This window comes from Hakea prostrata, chromosome 10 (assembly GCF_041222555.1).
Source record: "Hakea prostrata isolate BN-2017 chromosome 10, UWA_Hpros_2, whole genome shotgun sequence".
NCBI lineage: Eukaryota > Viridiplantae > Streptophyta > Magnoliopsida > Proteales > Proteaceae > Hakea > Hakea prostrata.
In genome coordinates, this window is record NC_142609.1 from 49,639,609 (window position 1) to 49,658,921 (window position 19,313).

The 19,313-nt window shown below is 37.9% G+C and overlaps 2 protein-coding genes across 2 annotated transcripts; both read right to left on the bottom strand.

Moving 5' to 3' along the window:
* Positions 1-43: 43 nt before the first annotated feature.
* Positions 44-12,493, bottom strand: LOC149003746 (uncharacterized). The gene is given in 15 exon segments (XM_089136871.1): positions 44-1,138; positions 1,201-1,380; positions 1,888-1,996; positions 2,532-3,235; positions 3,368-3,442; positions 3,536-3,868; positions 5,903-5,990; positions 6,069-6,120; positions 6,123-6,177; positions 6,820-6,973; positions 9,150-9,409; positions 10,207-10,709; positions 10,821-10,922; positions 11,760-11,896; positions 12,301-12,493. Coding segments are annotated over 12 exon segments (2,355 nt in total). The 5' UTR covers positions 10,375-10,709; positions 10,821-10,922; positions 11,760-11,896; positions 12,301-12,493; the 3' UTR covers positions 44-961.
* Positions 12,494-17,154: 4,661 nt separating this feature from the next.
* On the bottom strand, positions 17,155-18,362 carry LOC149003747 (zinc finger protein 8-like). Its single transcript, XM_089137853.1, has one exon. It carries the CDS (start codon positions 18,193-18,195, stop codon positions 17,419-17,421), a length of 777 nt encoding a protein of 258 aa, XP_088993979.1. The 5' UTR covers positions 18,196-18,362; the 3' UTR covers positions 17,155-17,418.
* Between the last annotated feature and the right edge of the window lie 951 nt (positions 18,363-19,313).

Below are 19,313 nucleotides of genomic sequence, written 5' to 3' on the forward strand. Positions count from 1 at the left end.
TAGCAATATTATTCTTCCTTGGAAACAACTTCGACAACATTTTTGTTATATTATTTTGAGTAACGAAAGTGGTGAAATGAGGAGTGTACAGTGACCAGAGGCAACTTTGAATGATAAATCTCTCTGAAGCTTCATTTGATTTTAAAGTTTGCATGAGCAACTTGAATCATATGGGACATACGACGATATATTTTTCATATATTATCTTTAAATTGATCTTTTGTTACAGTGAATTAATTTTCCAATAGATAATTTTCTGTTGCAAAATCCTTATCTTTTCAACAGTAAATTCAAGAAGTAGAGTTCGACAAGTTGTGTGCAGCAGTGGAGAGAAACGATTCCTAGTACTCAAGATGGCTGTCATGTTCCAAATGAACCAAAGGTTTTTAATATTATATGGGTCATAGCAGAAGGTTTAAGTCTTCATATTTTTCAATAGAAAAAGAAAAACAACACAAAGGTTACTCTGTGTATATGAATCTAGGTGGAGAGACAAACATGGCAAGTGTACTGCTTCTGTAGAAGTTTGGTGCCATGGAACGAAGTTTCTTGTGAAACAGTTATCTGATAAACCAAGCTGCTGCCACGGGCTTCTCCAGAAAAAAGAACAGAAACCAAATCTTGGCATGTTTTGTAAAACCACAAGGTCTAAAATCTTTAGTGCACTGTAGTCAATATATTGCGCGAATTCATCTTAAAATGTTAGGTTGCTGTGAGAAAATTGGAGAGGAAGTGAACAAAGCTTCATTTTGTTTTCTCCTGGTGGCCATCTACTGATGTCATTGATCATTCACTAGATGGTGAACACTGGTTGATCAGATTGCTGCCACTGGGATCAAAGAAGCTGCTAACGGCTGGCCTCATTTCCCTCCTCCCGTTGAGAAAGGGGCGGGGGTATGGTACTACCTGTTCTTTGGATTGATATTTTGCATTCCATCTGCTAGTAGTTATATAGATGCCCTTAAGCAGCAACAGATGAGCTCATCTCACTCAGAATGCGGTAATATGTATTGTAATCAGATGTATTTCTGAAGCCCGGAATGAAATCTGTGAAGAACCTCAAGACTGCTGCTAGATGTTGCAAGTCATTGGAAGCAAATGCTGCTTCGAGAAATAATGAAGGCTGGATTGTGTTCACCTGTAAATTCATGAATGATAAGATGATCTAATAGCTCAAATGAATTTTATAGTAAGAATTACCTGGTTTTTTCGTGCATAACGTAGGGCTTCCAGATAATACCCATCTTGCAATAGATGCAACACATAATCATGATGCAATGATAGCTGTCTCAGCATATCCATACCGAACTTCTTTGTCTGGATATTATGGTGACCTGACTCTAATAGTTGCAATGCAACTTCTTTTGAGGGCTCAAGGATCTGCATGAATTAAAAGTAAAATACAGTTCCTTCACCACATGATAGAAAGTAACTCTTTCCTCTACAAGGACTCAATACAAGTCAAAATTCAAAGAACAACAATTAGTAGCCAGAAGCAATATCGTAGGACTAATAAAGGCAACTAATAATGTTAATACTACTAAAAGAGGGTGAGCCCAGTATCAGAGGCTTCCAAACAAGCAGAGTCGGAAGGGGGAGGGGGATTCCCTCTGAATGATGTTCATACTACTATTGTGACTAAATACCAACAACAATAAGAAACAGTAATACTAACAACAAAGATGAAAGAGAGTGAAAACAGTTACAGCTATAAACTGAACGGCCACACATGATATACATGTAAATGATTTCAAATTACACATTTTCCTCATGGAAGTACCAATTACAAGTTGAAACTGAAATAGCACCATGCATATGAATAATGAATGTGTAATAAATGAACTATGACAACAAGCAAGATTGTAGTAGCTAAGTAAAAAAGTGGACCTTGTTCATGATGAACACCCCAAGTTCCACATAGTGTTCACTGCGGACCAGCAACTGTATGGTCAAGATGTTCAGATTTGGATGAACTTTGATTTTTTCCAAAGCAGCACTGCAAATAGGGAAAAAGATTAAGATTTCATGGGATGAAAGAAAATATGGGTCCATGCAACCTCAAAACAAACTTCTACCATTAGAATCGGTCATTGTAAGGGGACAGGCTGGCAGTACAGTAAAGTTTAGTCCATCTTGATGATTCTAGTTCTACCATACAATTGGGGGGGGGGGTATCCCACCTTGTCAGCTTTTAGAGGTGGGGATCCCACCTGATTATGTGGTGAAGAGGGTGGGTCTGGTGTTATATACTACCCTCAAGGGGAAGTGATCCTAACTCTATCTTGACCAAATCGTCATGTGTTCAAGCCTGAAGCAGCTGTTTGCGAAAGCAGGGGTTAAGGCTGGCTACATTATTATCTTCCCTAGATGCCCACAGTTGTGGGAGTCCTGTACACCATGCATTCCCCTTTAGGACTGATCACTGTAGCATTCAAATTTAAGCACCATGTACCGTAATTGTTTCTGTAGCATTCATTCTAAATTGGATTAGATAAAAGCAAGCATCAGTCCAGGAATACTAGATAGCATACCTGCGGAAGTACTCAACAATAATAGCAACCAAATAACAAGGATCTCCTGCTATTTCTTCCTCTACAGGGGAAAAGACAAAACTGTACATCTCATCAGGTGATATTGTTGGAGAAGCAAGTTGAGATTCCTGCTGCCCAGAAACATCAGAGTTCAATGGGTTGCCTCTGGGACCAAGCACCCGTGGTTGTAAAGTTGACTGCTTAGCCTCCACAACAGAAGAAGTTTCAGACCCCATACCTACTTTAGTTTCTAGGCAATGAAAATTGTTGGATTGGGTTTTTTCAAAAGGCAGTCCTGAACAGTTTTCCGTTGATTCTGAACCAACACTCTCCTCTGAGTTTGAAAACAAAGAGGTTCTATTTAAGGTCAAACCTGTGGAAAGATCCAGAGATGCATTTTCCACATCTCCAATCCTAGATTGTTGAGTCACCCTGTCCACTCTACTTGCATTTGCAGATTCATGCATGGATGTTCCATTTCTTGCAATTTTGGTTACAGAGCCTTCTCCAGTTCTGGAGTTATATACATGTTGTATTCCAGAAGTAGAAGTCATCTCACCAACTGTGTTTCCAACGAGCGAACTTCCAGTTTTAAGTGAGTGAGAGTAATAAGTGACTAGCACATCAATCGCTCTAGAAACCAAGGGTATAGGTCTCCGTTCTAGAATTATTGTGCAAGTAATCGCCAAGGATAATTGCTTAGCCTGCAATGTAAATCAAATGGTTTATAGCATCAATAGGTGCTATAACTAACGTTTTATGCACCAGATAGAGTAGGTTCGGGAAGCAGTGCTAAATGACTTCATAATCATAAGTTCATAACATAAGAATATCACCTTACTTGCTTCCAGTCGACGACGTTGCAAGAATTCTAGAACAGAGGGCACTTCTGAGTTACTGGCAGCAATGGCCTACAAGGAAGAAAATTATATGATGCTACTTCATAAATTCATGAGGTAAATCTTAGTAACTAACAAAAACAACTAAGTGGAAACACTGGTTACCTCTAAGTCCAGATGGATCCTCCACAAAGTACCATGAGCAGCATCACATATAAGGTCGGGAATGAGAAAAGTCCACCCATCCCCATAGATGATTCTTTCATGATCGCTTGTTTGACTTACCTCTATATGGACTATATCCCTACCAGTTGATTGAGAAGATGAGGCATTAGCCCTTGGTCCCCTCAGTAGGAGTGGAAGTGGAGCAGATATTGGTGCCCAGGAATCCGCAAATATGTCATATAAAATAACAACTTTGGAATCAACTTGATGGACAAGTAGCACATTGTCAACAACGCTTACTGCAATCTTGCTTGAATAAATTGGCAAAGAACCCTGGGATGTGGATAGAAATGTTCTCAAATGAAGAAAAATACATCCTGGCAGAAGATAATGAGAAAGGAAGTTTTTTCTGAGGAGTTAATGAAATAACAAATTGGCTTCTCCAGAAATACATGCAGAGATTAATTTCTACTACTTATATTTGACTCTTCATATAGCCAAGCAGTAAGCAACAGATATTACTTGAATTTCCAGAATCAGAACACTGATTCCATTTGAATGTCTTGTACAGGACCCTACAACATAGTTTCTGAGTGATGCACCAAAGAATGTCCAAAAGGGTCAATTGGGCTTTGAATACTTAATTTTGGTCCTTGCATGGGTTCTATATACATTAAGCCACCTTTTTTTGCGGCTCATTTATGGGCAATGCCACTACATGGAATTAGTAGTTAATATCAGTATTTGAGTTAGATTAGGACACTTAATAACTAGATAGAATTCTGTTTTGAGTTTATTTATTTTATTGAGTTTTTAGAGTGATTAGCAATCTTTTTATACATGCAAGTTTGGACTATTTTCCTGTTCACGTTAACAGTAAAAGCTGCATTACTGTTCACGTGAACAATAAAAGCTACGTACTATTCACATGAACAGTCAAAACTGCGTTACTGTTCACGTGAACAGTATTATGCTAGTGATGCTACTTGACTTTCTATTTCTAATGTAGGAGTATTGCTACATAAGTTTTGGCAGTTTTTACTGTTCACGCGAACAGTACATAGATTTTATTGTTCACGTGAACACTAATGCAGCTTTTATTGTTAACGTGAACAGTAAAATAGTCCAAATTTGCATATACTTCAACATATATATATATATATATATATATATATATATATATATATATATATATATATATATATTCCTCCATCAATTACATAATGTATTGATGGATTGAGTTTTGACTTTTGGCTATTGCTGCTGGTGAGGTACAATGACATAGCATCCCCCCCCTCACTCTTATGTAATTTTTTATCTTCTCTTTTTCTCGTCTTCTCCTAAAAATATGTTTCCTCATTCAACCAGATGTCCTTTTTCTTCTCCCAAAATTATATTTTCTCATTATACCTGATGCTCAAGAATATCTCCAACAAAAGCAAGTTAATTCATCCCCAACCCCAATTCTCCTTTTTCTAACTTCTAACCTTCTAAATTCCCCAATCCTAATTTTTTTTTTCCTTTCTATTTTCCTACTCCTTAGGAAACCCAAATTTCAAACTGAGAGCTATACCAATCTAACCCTTAGAACTTTCCAACCAGGGACCATCCTCATATATCATCACCTAAGTTCTGTACAAGTTTTATCCTTGTCCAACCAATATAACTTACATTCTTCTTACCCCAATCAACTACCCAAAACCCTTAAACCCTAAAATCCTAACTTTTGTATGAAGATCTAGAAAGACTAGCCCCTAAGTGATCCCTACTCAATCTAGGGATGCATCACTGAGACTGCCTTTTTTGTGGTGACCAAGGATACTGGCACCAAGGGGGACAAGAAGTAAAAATGAGACTCATCTAGTAGTCCCTAATATGTCATAGTAAGAGCCAGCTGAATTTCATCAATTTCTAGGACAGTACACAATACGTCGGTGGCTATCCAGCATCAGGCAGACCAAGCCGGACATGTGGGCAACACTGGTGCTTGCCAGGCTGGGGTTGAAGTGATGAAGGTAATGAGGAATTCAAGAAGATGCATCCCATCTCTTTTACGAAAACAACTATATAAAGAGCTCTGTGCGTGAACCTTCATATGCGGGGCTTCTAAAGTCCTATCTGGATTACGGAACTTCCAATAGTCACTCATCCGTCAACATCCTCAAGGGAAGAAGGTTAATGCTACTCAATTGACCATGGGAAGTTGTGTGCGTGCGTGTGTATTTTACCTTTTAATTCTTTCAAAGGTTGATTTTCATACGACCTTAGCATCTTTACATGAAAACTAAATTCCACTGATGTAAATTATAAGAGAAATGGGAAATTTAGAAGAGAGCCGGCAAGACAGGAGCACCACAAATTACTTACCTGTTGTACAATGGCATCCTGGTAAAACCTATACGAATGCAGTAGCATTGCAATCCTATCAACTTGCAAACAGTATATCCTACCATACCTGCGAAAAACAATAAATATTTAGAATCTGGTAAATATTAATTTTCTTAGCACAAAGAAAGCAACAGAGAAAACTAACATTGTAACAATATGAACATCTTCTGCAACAAGGACAGGTCTCTCGTTTGCCCCCCTTTTGCCATAGCCATCTCAAACCTTGGCAAGCGAATGATTCCTCCAGATGAAAACTGAAACAAAGAGAGATAAGATGATTAATCAGAGGACTATTGTACAATCTAAGAACATCAGTGTGATTCATTGTCGATATCAGGGTAAGATAAGAAGAAATGCAGCAGAACTTTGATTTGTTAGTCTACCAAGACTGTTAGCAAAGTATTGTAATAGTGATAACCGGCGATTTTTACACTGTTTGCAGGAAAAAAGAGATCATTACTAAATTAAAGGTGGAAGTGGTCCAGTCCAAGAACAGTATCAGAGACTGGGATGGTGCCTTCAGTCCCAATATCCATCAGACTACAAGCCTATATCATTCACCGTTTGAGGAAGACTGCCTAGATTGGTGACCTCCCAATCCACTGGGCATAGACCGATCTGATTCTGATTTTGAAACCTTGGGTTTCTGAGATTTTTGGTGCTATGAAATCACAAGTTAAAAGCCAACCAGGGCCCGAAAATAGAGCAGTATATTAGCATCTCGACCAATATTTTAGGAGGTAGATGACATGAAATCAACCACCATGTGTTGCATTAACTGTTATAAATTAATGCACTTACCCTTAAGTATTAAGAAACATCAAATGATACAAAACAAAACCAACAGCAATCCCCAACTTTTAAGCCCTTATTGTAATCAACATTGGTGGATCTACCTGATATCCGGTGAAAGACTTGCACTGCATTCCAGAGGCAAGAAGAACCGTCCGAGTTTCATGTGTGTAAATATACCAGCTCACAGTTAATCTTTTTTTCTCAACCAAGCAGAGTGCCTTCAGCTTAGGTTTATATATGAACAGATCCAAGCCACTGTAATGAAATGAAAATTTTAGAACAAGGTATATGAATAACTGGAAGGTCAAGAGATCTAAAAGTCTTGCATGAACTGAGACATGCAATGAAGGAGAAAAGTATATTCAAGATGCTGTAGCTCATATTTGAAGAAAAAGTGGAACATCTAGGTCTAGTTAACCTTAAACAGTACCCTCCTTACAGAAACCATATCGTGTCTCTCATCTTCTTACAATGAACGTTCAAGGTTCTTTTAACTGTTTTACAATGAAAAATATATCTGGTAAAGCATCCTATTCATACATAAAAAATATGGAAGAGAGTTCTCCAACAGAGCAGCATAGCAAAGCTCACTGAAGGGCATTGTTTCAGGTTCAATCTCTATCTCTTCTTCTGCTTTGTCTGCCTGCTGGTCTGCCACCCCTCCCCCCAAATAAAAATGTATAGCTAAAGTTAGGGCTAATTTAGCTCCAAAGAGTACCAACCAAATAAATTAGAAACAAGAGACAAATCAGAAAATTAGGTTTCCTAGCCAACCCAGACACTAAAAAATAATCAAACTTGAGTGAGGCTTGTGCAAACATGAAACTCCACTGCAAGTTTCCCTTGATTCTGATGGTTGTTAGATAAACACCAAAATAGAAACTTATGTCATTATCAGCCAACAGTTTGGCTTCGGACAGAGATCAAATGGAGGCCTGATGGAAGTGAGCCTATGCTGCACATTTGGTAAGATGTGGCTGGACAGAGATGAAGTAATGGCAGGGGAACGAAATAGAATGTTTATATGGATGTTGGTGAAGCAACAAATAAACAGGTCAATGGATGGATGGAATGAAGGGGGAGGAAGGTGTAATGAAGTGATTCAAACACAGCAGGGTTTGGTGATGGGGTTGGAGTGAAGCTATCCTAATTGCAGCAATCAGAAGTCAGACAGACAATGACAGCCTACTCGAATGGGAAATATAGCAGCAGCAACTCTAGAAGTAACTTGAGTTGATCCCTGGTCCTTTGACAGATGCAGCAACAGAAAAATATTGTTGAAACAATGTAGCAGCAATACAATTGAAGTGACACAAAAGCAGTTACAAGAGAGCTTGAGTAAGAAGAAGATAAGAGAAAGAAGGATAAAACAAGAAAAGAGGGGTAAAGATAAGAGAGAATAAGGATAAATATACTTCATCCCTCACATCCAGGTTTCTCAATCCATGCAAGGACAAGAAAAGATGGGTAAAGATAAGAGAGAATAAGGATAAATATTCTTATTTTTATCATTGTTCTTTGCCATATCTCTCTGGATAAAGGGGGAGGGGTCTGAGATGCAGAGGATGGGGTGAGGAAGTGGGAACGGGTGGCTACATGGAGAAAGCAGAGGAAGAGAGAGGGGGAACTGTTGAATTCTCCCAACAAGTTCTTGTAGGGGTTAATTTACAAATTCTAAACTTTCATCTCCACTAATTAAAAAAATTCAAAAGGGTAAACAAAAAAATAATGATGTGATGTACTTCACTCTTCAGAGTGACATGTAGAAGGATGGACACAACCTGCTCCCCCTCACGCTGCCTTTTAAGTGGGTTTAAGGGCTGAAGGTGAGTTGAACTCATGATCCCTTAGTTGTAACCAGTTGACATTTATTTAACATGTAGCCATATGACCAGGTCTTTGCAATATATGCAAGGTTGTGTTAACCACATATACAGGGGTGGACCAGTGGTTGTTGGTTTGAGTTCAGAAACAGCCTCTCCACAAACTGGGGGTAAGGCTGCATATATACTGACCTTCCCAGAACCTACACCGGCAGGAGCATGTGCATTTGGTAACCTGTTTATTTATGTTACCACACATACACAAGCAAAAGAGACTGGAGCATTACAGTCCTTGACTCCAGAATCCAGATATCACTGTGGCCTCCCATATAAGTTTAAAGAGAACTCATTATTTAGCAGAGAATTAAATAAGTCAAAACAGAAAGAAACAAAATCAAGATGCAGTGTAGGAGAGAGGCATCAACACCAAATAACACCTCCATCTTCCAACAGATCAGATTGCAAATGAAGAGCAAAAATCACCATCACATAATGTTGGACCTAACAGCTTGCACTGAATTCCACTTGTGCTTTTCTATTTGATAATTAAAAGTTGCATTTACTGCATATAAAATAGCACCTTAATTGGTGGATTTTGTAGCATGTACCTTGTCTTCACGCATATAACATTACAGGATGGGCAATCTGTCCAGAAGAATCCCAGAATGCTCTCAGATTCTGATTTACACTTATGGATAAAAAACTCCCCAGTATCTCTTTCCCTGAACTCAATCTCAAGATTGGATCGTTGAATTCCAATAACCTTTGCATCTAGTGAATATCGAATAGAAATTACTTCCCCTTCACCTATTGAATCAGATGTAGGAGAATCAAACAGAGCAAGTGGAACAGTTTTCCATGCAAAAACCTGAAAGACAAGAAGAACAAAAAAAATGGATTTCATGAGAGAGAGAGAGAGTTCAAGAACCAAAAATAGGCTAAAAATACCATCACTTTATATTCATCCCTCATTTATTGCTTGCATTAGTTCCCAAGGTCAATATTTTTTTGGAGGCACTATTCATACATTGGCATGTACTGAGCTGATGCTTGAGCTTGCTGACCCTACAAAATCAGTGGAATCATACCAAGTCCATCATACCATCACCAGCTTATCTATGTTTGGTAGTGATCCATGTCCAAATATGAGGTACTCACCATAAGGATTTTCTTCATCATTTTTCCGTCCAGCTATGAACTACAAGACATCTTCCTTTTTGACTCATGTCCTCTTATGCATAAATTATGCCCCATAATAGTGGGAAATTCATGCACAGGGTTCACCCTTATTAGATAGTCAAATATTTGCTAATTTAAAATGACCAGATTTTATCTAGATCTACACAATGTAAGACAACACACATCCAAACAAATGACAGAGTCTGCCATATTACAAGCTAGTGTATGTGGTTGGTGAAAAGATAAGGTTAGAGTTTTGTAGGATAAAGTTGAGGGATTCAAATTGGGAATTAGAGATTAATGAAACCCTCTGAAAAGGACAGAGTCACATTTACCATGGGTTGGACTGGGGGAAAGGGAGTAGGGTTCAGGGTTATGACTTCCAGGAAGTTACAGAATAGGATAAATACTAAGGTAACAATGCAAAGTCAAGTCTATATTTCTTATCCATCTATTATACTTCTCATCCAAAATGTAGACCAATACCTGATCAGATGTGACAGAGAGTAGAAACTTATTCCCATCATCATAGAATAGACCTCTAGATCCAGGAATGCTACATCTTTGAGGTGGATGGTTAATGTAAACATGTGAAAGAGCACCAGATCTACTTAACCCGACACTCATTTGAGCACTTGATGCCTTTCTGGACATGGCAGAACTTGGCAATAAACACTATGTTATTGTATCTCAGCCTTCACATTAGAATTTGGCAGAGTCTCGTAAATACTATTGTAGTTGGCCTTTGAATGCTGGCTGTGAGCTTTAAGGGAAGAACATAAATGTGAAGAAAGAAGAAAGAAGTCTCATTCATCAAATTTTGAAGTCAACAAAGACTACATAGATTGAGAAGGCAGCACTGTTCTCCTCATTCTTCTGATTTTCTTCCCTCCTGGCTTTACAAATAGAGGCAGTGGAGATATATGGCTGCTTCCACAGGCCGTCCAAAGAGGAATTCAGCTGGTTCAACCTTAAAATTTTCCTTTCACCTGTTATGCAACAGAATATATTAATATCAAGGCAACTATAGATGACTTAACTTACAAATTTTCTCTTACAGGGACAGAACAATATGTTCTACATCAATAAGGAAGCAGTACCGTATTTTGCATGCATGTTTTTAGGGAAAGAAATTCCTTCATACACATATCACGTTCAACCTGTGGAACTTTTCCAGCAACACAACTTCCATATTCTTGTGCCTACAGAGTTGGTAATGGTATCAAAATTGAAGTGATCAAGCAGAACATATTCACTTTGCAGGAGAGTTACAATGCAAATGAGAACTATATATCCAAAGAAAAATGCCTATCTTTTTCTGGATGTTTGTTATTATCTTTGCCAATTAATTTGCTCGATCAGCATTCAAAAGCATGATGCTTTAAGGAAAAATTCTCCCAACAGTTTAAGGTTCCCTTTGAGAAACTCACTCACTCCAACAACAGTGAAAGCATTTATAACATTTTCATTTAAAAAGAATCACCCAGATAAAGGTAAAGCATTTATAAGATTTTCACAGAAAAGCCAACATTATGAGCTAACCATTATTTCTCTTTCATTTGGACGATGTGCCCAGCCAATCCATTTGCAGAGGATTTAAGTAAGTACTACAGACTTTGACTTTGTACTTTTCATATTCTATAATTCCTTGTTGAGGATATTTAAAAGGTGTCAGTTGGTGTTCGTTGTTGTTGAGGATCTCTAACTGGTGTCAGTTGATTCCTACACCGATGCAGATCAGCCAATCTGGTACAGACAACCAACCAAAAATGGCCTTTGGTCGTGTTTTGGCTCGACACAGTTGATATGTATTGGTATCCATATTGTGATAATCTACCTGTACTCTTTCCCATTAGGTTGTTCTCTTTGAGGATTCCCCACTTCCTGGATCTGGTAAAGTTGTTGCATACTAGTAGTATCTATATTTCCCATTTATATTTTTAGCAATTAATTTTACTTATTTCTCCACAGAGCATTTCTAATATATTTAACGTAATGGAACATTAGAATATGGAAGATTAGCCCGAGTGAAATATTACCTGAGACGCACAGTTGACCAAAATACGCTTGAGTGCAGTAGTGTGTATACTAGTGCTTCTCTCTTTCATTTCCACTTCCACAGAAATATAATTGCCAATCGCTTGAATATGATGTTACCAAAATCTTAGTTGTGACACTGCATATGTGAAAGCGAAGTGAGCAGGAGGAAAAATAAGAAGGAAACAAAGAACTCATTAAGGCATCGAATTTGAAATCAAAGCACCAGATAGGATAATAAAATCTAACTGCAATTTATAAGACATCAAGAAGCCCTTCCCTAATGACTCTTCTTTCTTTATTAAAATGCATCATTTTCTTTACTCGGGTCACAGCTCACAACATTTAAGTTACAGAAACCATAGAAATTAACATGAATCTGCCGTGGGAACTCGATACTAAGCTTAGTCCTATAACGATCCAAAGCATCAGATATGCCGACAAATATCCCAACCAGGATTTTCATAATCTAATCCAACTAATTGTTAGGGTTTTTTTTTCCCCTTGGGAATTTACAGATAAATTAGCTTCACAGAATCTTACATGATGCATTGATCAATAGAACGGATCACGAAACATATTATCCAAGTCTATATCATCTTTGTAATCCAACAATCTGGTCATTCTGTCACCAGTGATGGAATTCATATTAAAACAGATAAATGGATCCACTTTGTGACTTCCTATAATAATTCGAATTAAAAGAAAAGGATCATTTAAGCAATGAGATCTGTAAAGATAGATAAAGTTAGGGGAAGAAGTACCTCAGAAATGAATCATTCGTCGATTGTACGAGGTTATGAACGAAGAAGAAATAAGAACTGAAGAAGATGTCCCAGTAGTCACTACTGGTTTCAAAACAAATTACCTAACGGTCAAAACCAACTTCGTGGTTCTGACGAACGGTGCAATTCCCGGGATTAATGTATTAGTATTAAAGTCAATGGAGTTTTAATTGATTACCCAAAAAAAAAGAAAAAAGTGTTTTAATCAGAAAACGTGTCACGAGCATTTTCATACTATTTATCTTGGGTCATGCGACCGTTAAGTCGAGATTTCAGACGGTCGGATCTAAAATTTCGGTTAAAATTGAATCTCAACTGTTGAGTTACAATGGTCAACATCAAAATTTCTACTGAAATTTTGATCCGACAGGTGACTTGACTATAATGCACATGACCCAAACAAACTCTATTTCTTACATAGAGTTGAGAAATAGTTAACCGTCCCTACCCGGTCTAGTCGGTTCAACTGGATAAGCCTTTTTCAGGTAGAAATCAACTAAAAAGGTTTTTTTTTTTTTTGGGTAAACATGTGAGAATAGGGTTAAGGGTGACGATTTGGTAAGGAATCGGTATTTAGTATAGTATTGACAAGGTGTCAAATAAATTTATCTTACAGCATTTAGCACCTGTATCAGACGATATAAGTATGTCATATCATTATGGTATCATATTTCTTTGATACAAAATAGTTTTGAAATTCAATATGGTATCGATGTGATATCATTTTATTCATATCAGTATTGTACCTTTATTAAACAATACAACTTTCTCAATCGATATTGACATATTGTATCATATTTTATTCCATAGAATATGATACAGTATGTGGGACAATTTCGATTTTAGTTAAAAACACACCATATGAATTGAAACCTTTGTCCTTAACAAGTTTTAGGTATAGGTGTCTTTTCTCTAGGGTGTCAAAGGGCTGGGTTGGGCCGGCCTAGCCTTGAACCCCAATGCTACCTTAGAGACTGAAATTGAAATTCAAGACCAACTAACCCTAACCCAACCATAATAGGGCCCGACACAACCCAGCCCACTTTGAATACAGATGTCTCTTATCCTTACATTAGTGTACTGCTAAACGCTACATTGGTGTACAATTTTGGAATTAAACAACTCTTAAGTATTATTTTAGTTGAATTAAACCACCATAGGGTTGAGTTGGGTTGTGCCAAGTTGGCCCAAGGGCTAAAGCCGAACCCGACTGACTCTGTCAGGGCTTATTATTTTGTAACTCAAGCCCTTCGAATTGAAGAAAAGGGGTTGGGATAAGGCTGGGTTCAGAGTAGGTTTGGGCCCAACTAGGTCAATAGGATTTTATTGGCATCTTACTTTTCTCACCACATAAAATAAATAAAAATATTGGTCTATATTTTCTTTTGGACAAAGTTAATGGTCCATATTAATCATACTATGAACAGTTATAAAAAGGTTAAATTGGCTAATCGGCTATAGATGCAAGCTCGTCCTAGTAAGAGTTCATACTAGATTCGAATTCATTTTAGGCTTGGGAACAAGGTTAATTAAGCGAGTTCGGATCACCTCTCCGTCATGGGAGAGGTATGTACTCAATGATAAACCTCATCTCTATTATATGGTTGAAAAATATCAGAGAAGCACATACCTTTACATTGATGAGAAAATGATCCGAACTCTAATTAAGCATGAGCTAATTCCATGTCAAGACCAAGTCAGTCACACATTTAGAATCTTCCTCCATGGGCCATGCCCAATTGAGTTGAAAAAAAGTCCATATCTCAACTTGGGTTCCTTCCTTCCAGAGACTACAATTGAAGATGACACATCATTTGCTAAGGTTAGTTTTCAAGCCCTTCATTGGTGTAGTGAAAGATGTGTTTGGATAAGAGACAGAGAAGTGACCTTTGAAAGCCCTTCACAGGCTCATGAGTTAACGAAAGCACCAGAATTCTCCCACCGATCGATCGATCGATCGATCGAGTCCATCACTTGTTAACTTTGGGGCCACGTGAATTTCATTCAGCTCAATCAGTTTGTCAACTAGATTACAAATCATAAGTCAAGTTGCGTGAGCCGTGCGCTAATGCAGGATTAGAGACAGTTCGCCAGAGGTGAAAATTTTCATCATTTTTCATTCTAACAGACTGGATGAACCTATTATTTTATCTTGGGATAATTATTATTCTACTTTGATTTATTACTAATAAAACCCGCCAAAAGCCCCCTCCAAACGGGTAAGAGCCGTAAGTTTGAATATGTAATGTCCACTTGTCCTTCATTAAAATTAAGAAACGAAAACGATACACCCCATTTATAAAACCAGATTAAATGTCAATTTACCCTAACCAAACACCTCCCCATGGGAGTTTAGAAACCGCTACAACCCACCAGCGAAACCACAAAATCTTGCCAAAGAAGGAATAACGAAGAGTTGATATCGTCCAAATTGAGTTGAATTCATCTTCCCTCCTCTGGTTTCTATTTTAATTTTATTCAATTATTATTTCTTTATTTTGGTGATTTTTTTTTAGAGTAAAACAGATTATGATTATTTTTTTTCTCTACAATTAATTAAAGGGTATTACTGTAACTTGACAAAAGGGTAAATAAGTAAAGAGATAAGTAAAAGGGTATTTTGGGATTTTTAAAAAATATAGAGATGCCACATCATCAGTAAACTAACGGAACTTAACAGTAGGGGGGCATTAGTAATTATAGACAAAGTTAAAGGTTGGATTAGTAATTTTGCAAAATACAGGGGATACATTAGTAATAAAATCAAAGTACAGGGGGACAATAGTAATTATCCCTTTTATCTTTTATTTGTTTATATGTATTTTTTTTTTTTTGAGAAAGGTAACTTCATTGATTTAGAAGAAACTCACAAAGTAGTTTACACATAAGAGAATAAAAAAGCAGTATCTAGGATAAGAAGGGGGTGGGGAGTGATAATACACAAATCAATCTTGAGATAATGTTGTTGATTTGGCGAGTTCATCTCCTGCGAAGTTCGCTTCTCTAAGCACAAGAGAAAATGAACATTTAGAGAAAGAGGCAATCAACTTGAGGATATCATGAACTAAGTGGGAGATTTTCTAACTTTGGCAAAATGATGGATTGGTGATAGAAAGCACTAGTGATTAATTGGTGAAATAAAGTCATTAGGTAAAAAGAGAATTTTGACATCTCGTTCCTTGTCCAAAGGCAAAATCACCTGATGATTATGGTCTCTTGCTGAATCGACCACCAATACCTGAGAGGATTGGAGTGGATTAAGAGGAGCCATCCACATTAAATTTGATCTTGTCGTTCAAAGGGGGTTACCACCTTATAAGAGTTGGTCGCCCATGTGGGGGGTTTATTTTGGATTGGAGGTGGGAATTCGAGAATGGCTTTGTGTAAGCTATGATGGGCGTCCTTTTATTTGTATTTGTATTATACATATAACATTCTTCCCTCATGACCTATATCCTCACTAGAGAGCATTCAAAATATAGGGGATTTCTTTCAATGACCTAGGTTCATCAAATTAGAGAGACGAATAGAGGTGTTGACTTCTTGGCAAGTCTGATGAATGATAATAAGGAGCTGATTTTTGATCCGGGAGGGTTCCTTGAACGCTTCAAAGCCATTGTGGCTAAGGAGACTGGTGGGCGAGTTTTTATTAGACTATAATTTGCTCTATAATACCATTGTATTATTCCTCTTATATATATTTATATATTCTCTTTGGCTTTAAAAAACAAGGACTCACAGATAGTATATGTGGTGATTCTAATTTAAGGATAACCAATGGTGTGGCATGTATATTTCTTTGATGGTAGTGTTGAAAAAACCCATTGCAAAAAATATTAAGAAAATTAGAAAAAAATAAACTTGCAACCAAAAAAAATTGCCTTTGTTTGTATAAAAAAACACTACACTTCTACATTTTTGCTTCTTTTTTCTTATATTTTATTTTTTATATATTTGGTTTTGCAGTTGAAATTTTACTTCATTTGAAATTTCAAAAGCCCCATCTAAAATGAAGAAAAAAAAGAAAAGAAAAACACACAAGACAATACCACTCAGTTGCTCAAGTTGCTCAAGTTGTCTGAAGGAAGCCTGTATATCCAGTGACAGGGAAAATATCAGATTATCAATGTGTCAAGCTATGGTAACAATAACTGTCCTGAAAAATATCAGTTTCTTTCTGCATTTCCTGAGAACATGAAAACACTCCAGACTTTTATTAGTAACAGATGTATACTACCGTACCCATCATCTCAACTTTCTCCTTTTCTGTTTCAATTAATCAATCCCACCCTCCCCCATCATCCCATTTCAGACTCCCGAACTCATTAATTCCAGAACATGTATACTTCTGATTTATATATTTACTCGCAATTATACTTTTACAGCAAGTTGAGAAATAGCCAGTACCACCCTCATGTAGGAGAATAGTCTTTCATTTGCTGGAGAGATTGCTCTTTCTTATCTGAGATCATATTTTACACTTACTCTTCATTGAACTTGCCATTCTCAAGAAGAATGCACATTAAGGAAATTTTATCAAGAAGTCCTCTTTTCAGAGACACAGAGAGAGAGAGAGGGAGAGGGAGAGGGAGAGGGGGGGGGGGGGGGGAGAGAGGAGCTGCAGAGTTGCACCTGCAGATTTGGGTTTCTGCTCATATACAATTATCGTCATTTCTCTTGACTAATTTACATGGAACTTAGAGAGCTTGCATTGCAAATGCAGATTCCAATAATTAATATCAAAATCATCATAGTAAAGTACCTTTGCAAGAGGGTACTCTGATTAACATCAAATAATGGGAATGGTGCAAAACGTGCTAGGTGATGAGTGATATATTTCCATCTTCTTCTGATGAACATAAAAAGAAAAAAGGAATTACAGGTGCAGATCCAAACTCACATGGTCATGTACGTTTGGTTTCCTGTTCTCAAAGACGTGTAGGTTGTGTGAACTAGGCCCTCCCATGTTGGCTGTCCTTGAGTCTTCATCTCCGGCGAACAACGGCAACAAAAGCCGGTCTCTCTCACAAGTGGGTGAACTTTGAACGGCTGGGATTCTCCACATGGCTAAAGGATTACCGTTAATCGGTGGTGGCGGTGGTGGTGGATGTTGAAATCCGGCGTGGCTTCTGTAAAACCTAGTAGCAGCAGCAGCAGCAGAAGCATGAGTACCACTAGTAGCCATCATGTGTGAAGTGTTGTTCCAAGAAGGGTAAGCAGCAGCCAGTGTCGGCGGTGAACGGTAATTGACAAGGCCATACATGTGGCCTTCGGTGTAGGAATTGAGTGCCATGGTTGAGTGGAGATGAGCACGCTTGGCGTGTTGTCGTTCACGCTTATGTGCGTTTTGATGACCACCAAGAGCTTGTGATGTGGGGAAGTTACGACAGCAGTAATGGCACTCAAATTTACGACCTGTGTCGCTGGTGGTGATGGTGTTGTTGCTGTTGTTGTCGTTGTCTTTACTGGGTTCTTCGGTGGTTGTGTTTGTTTCTACAGACTCAGACTCGTCGGTGATGGTTACGTCGCCACCGAATTCGATGCCGAAGAGCCGAATGCCCTTTTCTTTAGCTGGAGCAGGTCTTATGAAGGGAAGCTGAGAGAAGGAGTCCACGTTCATGAAATCGTGAGTTTCTCTTTCTCCTTTCTCCATTGGAGAGAGAGAGAGAGAGAGAGAGTGGTTGTGGTTGTAGTTGTTGTAGGCTATCTGTGTAACTGTGTTTCAGTTTAGTCAGCTTTTGTGAAGTGTGTTATGAAGGATCAGAAGGAGAGAAAGGAGGAGGAGGAAGAGGAGGAAGAGGTTAGGGAAATTAAGCACAAGTGAGAATTGAAGCACAAAGAAGAAGGGGCCGGAGAAGGTTTTCTTTCTTTTAGGTGATGGAAAGGTGAGGTGGGGGACCTACAAAAGGGGTGTGGCATGGACAAATTGGCTCAGGTCCATGGATCTGAATTCTGGGAGTAAGGTCTGACACAAGGCAAGGAAAACAATGCTGGTAAGATCTGGTGATAAGAGGCTTTGAGCTTGTCAAGGTTCCACCATACTCATTTCTCTCACCCCCTTATTAAAACCCAGCTCTATTAATCCAATAGGTTTTTCTTTCAAAATCTCCCTGCCCTGCCCTTCTCTACTTTTTCTTTTTCTTCTGTTATTGTAGTAAGCAATTTCAATGCATCACTAAAGGCTCTGAATAAGAACTGTACAATAGGAGATACAATATACATAATTGCATCAGGTGTCATTAGGATCGCATACACAAAAAAAAGGGTAAGCATTTCACACAACATCCTTTTTTGTTTATGAAATATATCAATCGGTTACTTTGATTGTAAATAATAACTAAACTAATTGGTTTACAATCTAAAGTTAGAAATTAACAATAAATATTGTTTATGCTTGTGGAAGTGCCTCATACTTGAAATGAAAACCACACTAAAGTGGTTTTGAATTGACCTATTTGTAAATTGTCAATGGTTACTTGGGATTGGATTTGATTTCATTATGATGGTGCGTAGGATAAGGAAGATTGAAGCAACTGATCATCAGCCAGAGAGACCCACTCTTTTCTCTGTCTCTTCTCACTCACTCACACACACACTCTCTCTCTCTCTCTCTCTCTCTCTCTGTCTATCTCTGCATGTACGTGTATCCATCAGTCAAACACCAAAGGTTGTAACTTGTAAGTTGTAAAAGTGAGAAAGAAAGAAATGACGAACTTTGTTGTTTCTCTCTCTATCTCTCATCAGGTACTAGTAGAGTAGTTGGTGCTGGTT

Excerpts from the sequence above, each read along its gene's own strand:
- LOC149003747 (XM_089137853.1), bottom strand. The coding sequence starts at position 18,195 with ATGGAGAAAGGAGAAAGAGAAACTCACGATTTCATGAACGTGGACTCC.